Genomic DNA, 11,551 nt, shown 5'->3' on the forward strand with positions numbered 1-11,551 from the left:
GAAGGCAATTAGATTAGTCAGCCATGACTTGCCCTTGGTGAATCCATGCTGACTGTTCCTGGTCACTTTCCTCTCCTCTAAGTGCTTCAGAATTGATTCCTTGAAGACCTGCTCCATGATTTTTCCAGGGACTGAGGTGAGGTTGACTGGCCTGTAGTTCCCAGGATCCTCCTTCTTCCCTTTTTTAAAGATGGGCACTACATTAGCCTTTTTCCAGCCATCCGGGACCTCCCCCGATCGCCATGAGTTTTCAAAGATAATGGCCAATGGCTCTGCAATCACATCCGCCAACTCCTTTAGCACTCTTGGATGCAGCGCATCCGGCCCCATGGACTTGTTCTCGTCCAGCTTTTCTAAATAGTCCCGAACCACTTCCTTCTCCACAGAGGGCTGGTCACCTCCTCCCCATGCTGTGCTGCCCAGGGCAGCAGTCTGGGAGCTGACCTTGTTCATGAAGACAGAGGCAAAAGAAGCATTGAGTACATTAGGCAGCTTGCCTTTAGCTTACTCCACTATAGCCAGTTATTCACGATGCACTTAAACATTCACATGTCCCTCTGCTGTAGCTGATCTGAAGAAGCCCCGTCGCCGAATGGAAGAGGCTGCCCTCCGTCCCAAGAGAAGCCCGAGATTCTGCTTTCCGAACCCATGTAAGCACCAGGGAGTCTGCCGGGTAGTTGAGGAGAAGCCAAACTGCACCTGCAAGGCTGGTTTCACTGGGACATTCTGCCAAGGTAGGACTGGGGCAATGCTGGGTATGGGTGGGGTGCGCGGGTCAAGTCTAGCAGTAGTGAGCGCTACTCAAGCCACTCGGACAAGTATGAGGGGGGGACTTTCCCTTTTGCACTCTGGTGAGCGCCTTTCTAAGCTGATATGAGGAAAAGATTTGCTGAACTAGGAACCATTTCATGGGAATGGCGTGGGAGTCCGCTGATTTCTCGTGCAAAAAGGTGCCTGTGATGTGACTTGTGTGTACGCTTGCACAATGAGTGGGGTGGGTGGACACCTTCCTTTTCAGGGGAGCAGTGGGTGTCTGGACATGGGGAGGGAGAGTGGGGTCTCTAACCCTTCCCACGCTACCCTGCTCTGTGGATCAGAGATGGCCCAGCACTTGCAAGGGGTGCATGGAGCTGCTCTGGTTGTAGAGATAAAACCCCTAACAGTCAAGCTAGGATGGCTCCTGCTGGTTATGGCCCAGTCCAAGGCTTTCTCGGTGAACAAAACTGGGCAAACTGAGAGGATTTGCTTGGTTGCTCTCTGTTGGGAATTACTCTCTGGAGTCACTTCAGTTGTGATGAGACTCGTGAATGGTGACAGTCACAGAGGAGATCTGGCCTTAAGAAATGTGAAGCCCTGCACTTAAGGAAAGGAAACTACTGTCCCTCCTCTCCTCCCTTCTTATAACTAAGCAGCTCCAGCCTATAGCACTGCATTAGAGTTAATTTTCCTTTCATCTCACACCCGTCCTCATGTTTCATGCAATGGACACTTCTGCTGTGGGATGGGGAGACTGCAATGCCTCTGAGACTATCTCTGTAATTCCAGGGGCCTTGCAATAGGAGGAAGCACAAGAACCACTGTCTAGCAGCATCCCATAGCTTTCCTTGGTCACTAATGGACTCTGGCATAGCAAAGTCAAGTGTCCCTTGAGGAAAGTGAGCAAAAAATGTTGCTTTAGACTAAGGTCTGAAGCAGAAGCACTTCAGCCTCATCTGGCTTCCCAGGGTGATAGTGCTGTAGGGTAATGACTGCACAGACATCGGTCACGGGGATTAAATGTAGCACCTCTGGATCTAAAAGTGGGAGCCCTCTGCTGTCCTGAGTTAAAAGGCCACGTCCCTCAGCTTGGAGGCTGAGCAGTAGACTTGGAAACATCTTGGTGTCTAACCACTAGAGAGAGACAAGCTCCCACTGGATTCATGTGGGTTCTCAATCTCTTCCACCCAGCATCCTTTGCAGGGCTCTGAAAATCATTCTTGGCCAGCAGTGAAGTGAAGGACACTCTCAGTATACCGGTGCTGGGTCACACCATAGCTCACATAGGGCTCCTTCAGGCCTCTTCCTTATGGCTATTGCAGATCGCTTTTTCCCCAGATGTGGTGCTGAAACTGCAGTGTGAGGAAGATCACATGAAGATGATGGTGAGAAAGGAAGTGTTCGAAGTGTTGAAAATCCCCTTGGCGCAGGTCCACTTGAAGAATGGTGCTTGCAAGGTCTCCGAAAAGGAGGAAGATGGAGCAATCTTCTTTGCAGCCAGTCTCACTGGCGAGAACCATACCCTGTGTGGGTCAGTGATTCAGGTAAGGTGGGGTGTATCTGATTAGATCTTGGGAGGGGAAGCCATTCTGAGACAAGACACAGTAGTGAAGGGGTTCTAGGTATTTCTGCTCTTCCTGTTTTATCTCTGCCTTGTAGCATTAGTACCCAAGTCCTAGCTCTAAACGGAAGTCTTCTCAGGAGAACTGGTAAGGTGGCTAATGTACACCATCTAACATAGTCAATGATTCTTTCTGGACCTCCACTGAGTTGTTGATTGCGGTTTGAGGGGGCAGTGCTTGGCTACTTCAGCAGAGTATGGGAGTCCTGAGTTTCTATTTCCCAGCTGAGAGTAACTGTCTTTCCAGCAGCTATTGTATGTATTAAGATGGAATAAATGGGCTAACACAGTTAACATAACCCAGTTACAATCCAACAGTCAATAGTATCAACTGAGGTCCGGGAATTGATATGCAGAGTCCTCCGCCTGCTTAGCATCATGGCAAACACGCTATAAAATTAATGTCACAGGTTATTAAAGAGACTTTTATTGGACCAAAATCTGTTGGTGAGAGTGACAAGCTTTCAACTTTATACAGAGATTTTCTTCGGACCTGCATAGGTCAAAAGCTTCTCTCACCAAGAGAAGTTCTTCCAATAGAAGGTATTACCACACCCACCTTGTGTCTCTAATATCCTGAGACCAACAGGGCTACAACAGCTCTGCAAATGCCAAAGATTAGAACTTTTTACTGATTGAAATATACAAGAGGAAAAGAATCAAAACCAGTTAAAGAGCATTAAAATGGAAATTGTCTTGCACAAAGTCCCTTTTTGGAGACTGAATATGGCTTAAAGCCTCTTATTGAACTGAACAGTCCTTGGTGGGGAAGAAAGAGTTAATTCTATTCAATTCTGAATCTGGCATGATAGCCCCTTTCCTGCTTTAGACCAGACTAAAACCACCCCCCTCCCCGCACCCTCATAATTTTGTCCACCAATTAGGTCTAATTTCCAACACACCAATTTTGGTTAATTTCCAATCCTCTACTCCTCTTTACTAGTCATTAATCTGAATGGTCCTTGAACGGTATCAGCAGATGCTTTCTGTTTAAACTAAATCCAACTTTGTCTCCCTCTCACATCTTCTCTTAAACAGTTTCATACAACAAATCCATTGACTATTCGTCAACCTTTCCCCACTAGTCATCAGTTAGGTTAATGATTAAAGTAGGCCTGCTAGGCCCCAATTATTGTGATTGCTGCCAACTTTCCATCCCATAGCAGGACTGTGTCCCATTCTGGTGGCTGGACTGCAGAAGAAGAGCCTTCCTTTTGCCAGCTAATGGAGGTCTTCCTCTATCTCAAGATATAGGTGGCTCTTTCTGGAGTCCAAGGTCCTGGGTTCTGTACCCTGCCACACATGGGGCGTGGATTAGCTGAAGGTCTGTGTGCAACATATCGATCTGCTTTGGTGCTACATGCTTAGCCATATCTAGTGCAGTACAGACGTGCCACTACCAATCTATTACATACAGTGCTTTCTTAATACAGAGATCTCCCTTATTGGGGAACAGATGACTTGTTTTGGGCCAGATCTCGAGAGGCACACAAAAATTAAAGGCTGAACTTGAGATCTGCCTCTTTGGACGAGCACCCAAAAACTCCAGCTGAAATCAACGGATGCTTCTAGCCTTCTAGCTGCTGGGCTACCTACAGTACCTGACCTACTACTAGCTCTAACTGGGTTCCTGACCACCTTGCTGCAGGCAGGATGGGGTGAGCCAGACTGAGTGCAGAGAGAGAGAGAGACATGTTCTTGGCATGAAGACATGTCTTAAATACTCTTTCTGGCCCATGTCAGCAAAACAGGTCACACGTGTCTTACGCCAACGTGATGGAGTCAGACATGGAGGCTACGGGCGTGATCTCCAGAAGCAGCCTTGTGCGAGTGCACTTCTCCTGCATCTACTCCTACGAGCGGGTGGTCCAGCTGCCCTTCTCCCTTACTGCCATCGACACGTGAGTTGCTTGTCTTCCCCTCTCCTCTGGACAGGCATTTCCCTCCTATACTAAATGCTCGTTGGCTGCCGCCCTCAGGTGGCCGAGTTTCACTGGTGAAGCTGGATGATTAAGGCCTGATCCCCGGTGGTGCTGAACCCCCACAATTCCAGCTGAAGCCGATAGGAGCAGTGGGTGTGTGACTCCTCTAAAAATAGGTCTCATATTTACAAGCCATTAAAGGGTGTAAACAGCTGTAAAAATAGCTTCTGTCGATAAGATGATCTGCCAGGCCACCAGGAGGTGCTGGTGAGCTTTGAGAGCTGTGTGTGTCACATCAAGATCCTGTACGCTCACTTCATACAGAAGTGGTCCTAAATGCCTGACTTGGACTGGCTGAAAGCCGCCTTCCTGCCCCCTGCTGCACTGGGCAGCTTGCCTGAAGGGGCCTGTGCTTTCAGTAGCACGTGTTGCAAGCAACTGAGATGTTCGTCAAGATGTGACATCCAATTCCTGCCTTTCTATCTGCCCCTCCACTGCAAATAAACTAGCTTGCGGTTCACCAAGTGAGCTGGGGGGAGGGTGGGGGGCAGGACGGTGACCCCCATCAGACTCCCTGCCACTTGGTGTGTGTCGGGGAGAGACCCTCTTGGGAGACTGCAGATGGAGACGTCTTGGGTGCATTCTTCTCAGATGCCGCTGTTCAATACCCCAGTGGGGCAGTCTGGATGGGAGCTGCTCTCTCCAGGGGTCCCTTGTTCAGAAGGGCTGCTCTTTCTGTTCTCACACCAGGTGTATCTGGGCAGGTAGCAAACTGTGCGTGAGTGTTGCTAAGGGTTGGCGATGGGACCCTGGCTGTAAGGAGAGCAACAGACAGGCTTCCCTGTGGGCAGAAGCTGGTGGCACATGGGGATCTGTCTGCAAGCTCCAGAACTGGATGCTTGGTGGCTGCTTCCATTCTGCCTTTTTCTAACTCTGGGCCTGGTCTCCCTGATCTCCTCCTAGGCTGGTGAAGTTCGTGGTCAAAGAGGGGGAGTTCAACGTGACCATGGCCTTGTACGAGACCTCCGCTTACCTGCAGCCCTACCGGCAGCAGCCCCCGGCCCTCCCCCTGTCGGAGTTCCTCTACATCCTGCTGCAGCTGGAAGGGCAGAGCCAGGTGCGGTACTTCCTGCTGAGCCTCGAGGACTGTTGGGCCACCCCGTCAGCAGATCCCAGCCATGACGTGCAGCACCAGCTCATCGTGAAGGGGTAAGAGCAGCGGTTTCGAGCTCTCCCCAGGCTCCTCACCATGGCGAAAAGCCATGTGCTTTACTAGCCCTGATGCTAGGTAATTCCGGGAGGGGAGGGGTCCAGGTCCAGGTTGCCATGACCGTTCCACCGGAGCGACAAGATGTCAAGTCTTCACTGGCTGGCTACGACCACAGGAGCCATGTCAAGACTTTGTAATTGCCTAGCAGAGAAAATGAAAATGACCACTAACCATGTGGCATGCGGAGCGAAGTGCAAAACCCACCTCTTCCTCCCACACTTCATCTTAAGAGGAGGAGTGACCGTAATCTAGAGATGTTCAGATCCCAGAATGATTCTGGGGAGAAGGCCCTGCAAGAGAAGCCGGCTTATCTCCTGAGCATGTCCCATCTTTCATATCTGTGGGAGAAAGTGCTCGCTCCCTCGATCTTTTCCCCCATCCCAGCACCTGGGACAGTTGGCCACTACTCTAGTGCACTCTGGCATTCATGCATTAAACGCAACCTGTCTTGTTTTAAAGCTGCCTTGTGCAATCCTAAGTGACTTCCTTGTTTGTATCGTGGTAGTAATTGAGCCCTTTGACCCGTCGTGGACCCAGGAGTCTGTTGTGGCAGGTGCTGTACAAACACCACTGCAAAGCTGGTTGCTTTCTTGGTAACTCTCTGCACAGTTGTTCGTAGAACAGCATGTCAAAAGGCAGCCTGAACCCGGAAGACCTTCTAGCCTGTGTTACTCTGAGATGTGGCTTAGTGTCCCAAAGGAGGATGCGGGAAATCAAGACTCCTGAAAAGGATGCGTTTCTGGTCACAGTCATGATCTGACCGGATTCTGGAGTGAAGCTACCTCTCCACATAGCATCAGGAATATAAATAAGCCATTGCTGAGTTCTCTTGCATGGATAAGGATAGTGAAGCAGGGGAACAGGTTACCTAGGGAGGTGGTGGAATCTCCATCACTGGAGGTTTTTAGAACAGGCTGGACAAACACCTGTGGGGGGTGGTCTCTGTTTACTTGGTCCTGTCTCAGTGCCGGGGGCTGGACTGAGTAATCTTTTGAGGTCCCTTCCAGCCCTACGTTTCTCTGAGGGAGTCAATGACATGTTACTGTCCCATGCAGCTTGTGATCCAGCACATGGTCTAGCAAGACTAGTTAAAACTATGGGGCACAGGCCTGCAAGGGACATGAACAGAAGTTGGATACAGGGAACAGTGACACCATTAAAGCAGTTTGAGCTGTGGGCATGCAAACCACTAATAGAACAGTGGAGAGCCCCAAAATGCCATGATGATGCATAACCACAAGGCACAAGCATCCTGATACACCAGCCTTTCATCAGAGGCAGCGTGGCCAGAGCACTGGACTGGGGCTTAAGAGACCTGGATTCGATTTCCAGCTCTGCCAGTGACCTTGGCAAGTCACTACCCCTCTCTGCCTCAGTTTCCGCACTGTAAAGTAATATCCTTTTCCTTGACCTGCTTTGTAAAGTGCTTTGAGATCTACTGATCTATATAGGCATTATCGCCTCCTTGGCGGTTGGGAGGAAGAGAATCTTTTCTTGCTGCGGTAAGGTAGGACTGAGCTTAGACCGTTTCTTTCCTCCCCCATCTATGGGCAGGGAGTGACTTGGAAATGAAACTCTCAGGTAGAACAAGGAGCACCCTTCCCCAGAGAGATGCACACAGATGCAGGCACGTAATGCTCTGAAAGAAACATCCCCTTCGTTGCTTCCTGCTCATCATGCATCATCTGGAAAGGGGAAGTGGCTTCCCTGCAGAGTTCAGATAAGGAATTAATCCAGAGGTCACAGCTGGTCAGAACTCAGCATTGTGAAAACTGGAAACTCTTCTTGGTTTCAAATTTAAAAAGAAATTCTTCCGGGGGGAGAAGTGGAAGCATGACTGTTTCTTGTTCCCCCCAATCCTTCCATGGGGAAGGGGAAGAAAATGGGGGGAGGGGAGAAACGGGGGTTAACATTTTTGAATTGAAAACCAATCTGCATTTTTGTCCAAAGCCATTTTCCGTTCATGCTGGCATCCTTTCTCCCTAAAAATCCCCTACCTCTACCTGAGACTGCATCTGGCAGTTACATTTGACCCCCACTGCGTAAAGCTAGACATCTCAAGGGCAAAGCCTTCTCCACTGAAAGACCAGACACTGCACGGGGACTGCTGGCACCTCGTGGTGTAAAACTCCCCAGGCTGACTTGGCTCTTGAATCTCTTCCCCCTCCCCCCCCCCCCCCGCAGGTGTCCCCGTGATGAGACTGTGATGTACATCAATGATATCGGAAATAGCACCATGGCAAAGTTCAGCTTCCAGATGTTCCAATTCATCAACTACTCGGAGGTGTTTCTGCACTGCCGAGTCCGCCTGTGCCTCCCTGATGGCCCCGAGCCCTGTGCAAAGGTGAGGTCCCCTCTCACTGCGAGCGGGACTTGTTGGAAACCCTTCTCCTCTGAGCTGCCTTAGCTGTGGCAGAGGGCTCTGCTCTGACCCTACGCTGGATTCAGCTAACCGTTGGCTACAGGCCTCTCCCTGTGGAACTGTTACTTAACAATAAGGATCCGTTGGACCCGTTTTCTTTAAGACTTGCCTCCCTTGTGGGGCCTGTAAATTGGATAGTGGGACCTGCACAGGAGAGCACTCCTGCAGCATGACCATATGGGGCCCCATTAAGGGCCCTTATCTCTGTCTGTCTGTCTGCATTACTACAATGCTAGCAGCTCTAGTCACAAGCCAGGACCCTGCCGTGCTAGGCAGGGTACAAACACAGACCAAAGAGACTGGCCCTGCCCCCAAAGAGCTGACAATCTGCGCTGGGCCTCAGATTTGCCCCAGTTCTTTCAGCAGCTCTCTGGCTCTCCTTGCTTCCAGAAAGAACAGAGCATGATGGTGCTTCCTCTTAAGAGGCGGCTGCCCAGTGATGGAGGGCCTCTTCTCCTTTCCCTCAGAGCTCCAAGATTACATTATGGAGGGCTTTTACTTTAACCTCCCCTTTAATGATAGCTGGTTCCATCCAGTTCATTGGTCTGCCTGGCTGCTGGATAAATGAACTGAAAACATCTCGTGTACCTAGTAGAAGGTTCCTGGGACCATGCAAGTGGAGGCTTTTCACTGCCAGTAAGTTGGGCTTGATCTCCAGAGGAAGGGCTCTTCCTACATGGCACGGGAGGGGAAAAAGCAAGCGTCCCATCCTGCCCCCGTGTCCTAGCTTTCTTCTCTCTGTTCCGCTCACAGCAATGTCCCAGGAAGACGAAAAGCAAGAGGGCACTTGAGGAGGACTACAAGAAGATTGTCTCTTATGGACCCATCCATCTCCTCGCCTCTCCCCTTTCTGGAGCACGGAGTGCTGAGTCGGGGACAAAACTGCAGGACCTTTGGGGTATGTATGTCCCTCCTGGATACCTGTACAAAGCCAGTTGAGTAGGAACAGTCCAATCACACTTGCCCCCTGTTACATATAGCCCTGTTAAAGGAGGCTGTTAAGATCTCTCCCCTGCAATGTGGCAGTTTGGGGTCTTTCAGCCTGTCACATCTCAACGCTCCTATATTGTGTTCTGCAGTGACTAGAAGTCTCAAGATGTAAATGTGTATAGAGCCTAGTCTGCCCCACCGAATCTGCCTCTTCCTAGACCAGACATCTGCCATGGTACAGAGTCATTTGGAAGACCAGGGAATGGCTTGGAGGAGAGGAGCTGATGGCAGGAAGCCTGTAGAATCCAGTGATTAAGGGCCAGGCTTTTCGAGAGCTTGGTGCTCCACATGCTGAGTGCTTTTGCAAATTGGTGGGTGCTACGCTCTCTGGAGAATCTGACCCTAAATGTTATGAGTGAGGGACTGGTTAAGATCAGGGCTTCAGATTTTTGGTGCTAACTGACAAGTGCCAATAAAACATCCAGATCCAAAAAACAAAATCAGTGTTTATCCAATAAAATGCTGGAAATAGTGATTTGTACCTAGAGAGCTTGTCAACACAGAGCAGTAATGCGGACTACAGGAATGTGACTTCTAAAGCACACTGTGTTGTGCGTGAATTGGTCTGTGTAGATCTTGCCGATGCACACCAAGGTTCCCGAGTGTGCTGTAACATTTGAAGCTGTCCTACATTAATGTGCACTGGCGAACATTACAAGGAGATGACTCACTATGGTATGAGTGTAATAAGTATTGTGTATATCTGGGATCGGCAACCTTTGGCCTGCAGCCCGCCAGAGTAAGCCCCCTGGCAGCACTCGGATGGTTTGTTTACCTGCCACGTCCACAGGTTTGGCTGATCGCACTGGCAGCGGTTCACTGCTCCAGGCCAGTGGGGGCTGCAGGAAGCAGAGGCCAGCACATCCCTCGGCCCATGCCGCTTCCCGCAGCCCCCATTGGCCTGGGACGTTAAACCGCGGCCAGTGGGAGCCACGATCGGCCAAACCTGCGGACACAGCAGGTAAACAAACTGGCCCGGCCTGCCAGGGGGCTTACCCTGGTGGGTTACGGACCAAAGGTTGCTGATCCTGTGTGTGTGTGTACAAAGTGCCTTGAAAAACTCCCAATTTTGGGGGCCATCTACATAAAACTCAAATGGCTGAAAATAAGCCCTAATTCAGAGACAGCCTTGAAGTCCACAGGCCTTATGGGCCGAGCGTGTCTTTGCTGTAGAGCAGTGTGTCCTGCTCACTGGTGTGGAGATCAGTAGCCATGATGGCTCTTGCCTATCACGAAGTGACCCCACCTTCCCAGGCCTACTGCAGTGGCAGGCTCTCGACTAAGGAATACAATTCTGGTTCTTCCTTGTAACTGCTTTCTTTTTTAGGGCCACACCTGTGGATTCCTGGTGCCCTGGTAACGCTGATCATAGCCGGCCTCTTTGTTCTGGTTGCTATCGCTAAAGCCATGAAGAAATGAGTGATATCAAGAGAGCATAATTTCTAAATAAACCTGCCACTTGCAAAGACAGCGGCTGTCTGCTTCTTTAAACAAACTTCTCTGGAAGAACAGGCTGCTTGTTTAGAGGAGGGAAGCTGGTATAATACTCAAATCGTTCAACCACTTGAGTCTCTTGGCTGCTTATGTTCTCTTGTGCCTATAGCTGCTGACACGGAGCAGAATTTCCCAGCATATCCCACAACATCCAAGCCCCTATGAGCAAGCGCTGTGCTGGATTTACAAAGCTTAACCACTCTATGGAAACCAAGGTGGTGATGGGTTGGAGCCATCAGCCAGCAAACAGGATATTAGGGGAGACTTGCAAAGGGCAGTGAGGTGCTCGAGCCCATTCCAACCACTGAGCTGGGTGCTTAACACTACTTTGTGCCTTTGACAGTCCTTCCCCTTGCTGTCCCCAAGAGTGTTGGTTTTAAAGGAAATGAATCCGATGAAGTGAGCTGTAGTTCACGAAAGCTTATGCTCAAATAAATTGGTTAGTCTCTAAGGTGCCACAAGTCCTCCTGTTCTTTTTGCGAATACAGACTTACACGGCTGCTACTCTGAAACCGGTTTTAAAGGGGATGGTGATGCGCTATGCTGGTTAACCACTGAAACAGCGAGCTGCAAGTGTTGGTTCCCCAAGACACTTGCTGAGTGGAAACACTTAGGGGAAGAATGATGGGGCTGTTGCTGTGGGAACCAAAACTTTAGAACTTGCTGGTCAATGCTTTAACATCCGCTTCCTCTCCCAGCCAGCCTGTTCTTGCCCATAACCTCTTGCCTCCAGTATCTATCTGGCTATCCATCTGAATGCACTGCAGGTGATTTTTCCATGCAGTGGGGCTCATTGATACATGCCATATCCAAGAGACTTGGACTCTTTTAAACACCAGCAGTGATGCAGCCCATGATCTTCATGTAGTTGGAGGTGTTGCTATTCAAGCCAAACCTCTGCCTGGAGCAAGCTTTCTAGCAGGTTTAATGCTTCACCGTGAATGCAGAGGTTTGGGTGACTTTAGTGAAGTCTGCAAGTTTGGGCACAGTGGGCACAAATCTATTGAACTATTCACCTGTAAGTGATTACCCTAGGAACCCTCAGAAAGAGGCATGTGGCTGTTTGCAGCAATGTA

General features: G+C 50.0%; 1 protein-coding gene across 1 annotated transcript; it reads left to right on the top strand.

Annotated features, from left to right (window-relative positions):
- The first annotated feature begins 592 nt into the window (after positions 1 to 592).
- On the top strand, positions 593 to 10,437 carry LOC144272979 (uromodulin-like). Its single transcript, XM_077831414.1, has 7 exons — positions 593 to 734; positions 2,095 to 2,300; positions 4,121 to 4,278; positions 5,263 to 5,508; positions 7,754 to 7,913; positions 8,745 to 8,889; positions 10,309 to 10,437. The coding sequence occupies exons 1-7, from the start codon at positions 593 to 595 to the stop codon at positions 10,398 to 10,400; spliced, it is 1,149 nt and encodes a 382-aa protein (XP_077687540.1). The 3' UTR covers positions 10,401 to 10,437.
- Positions 10,438 to 11,551: the final 1,114 nt, after the last annotated feature.

This window comes from Eretmochelys imbricata, chromosome 12 (genome assembly GCF_965152235.1).
Source record: "Eretmochelys imbricata isolate rEreImb1 chromosome 12, rEreImb1.hap1, whole genome shotgun sequence".
Taxonomy (NCBI): Eukaryota; Metazoa; Chordata; order Testudines; family Cheloniidae; genus Eretmochelys; species Eretmochelys imbricata.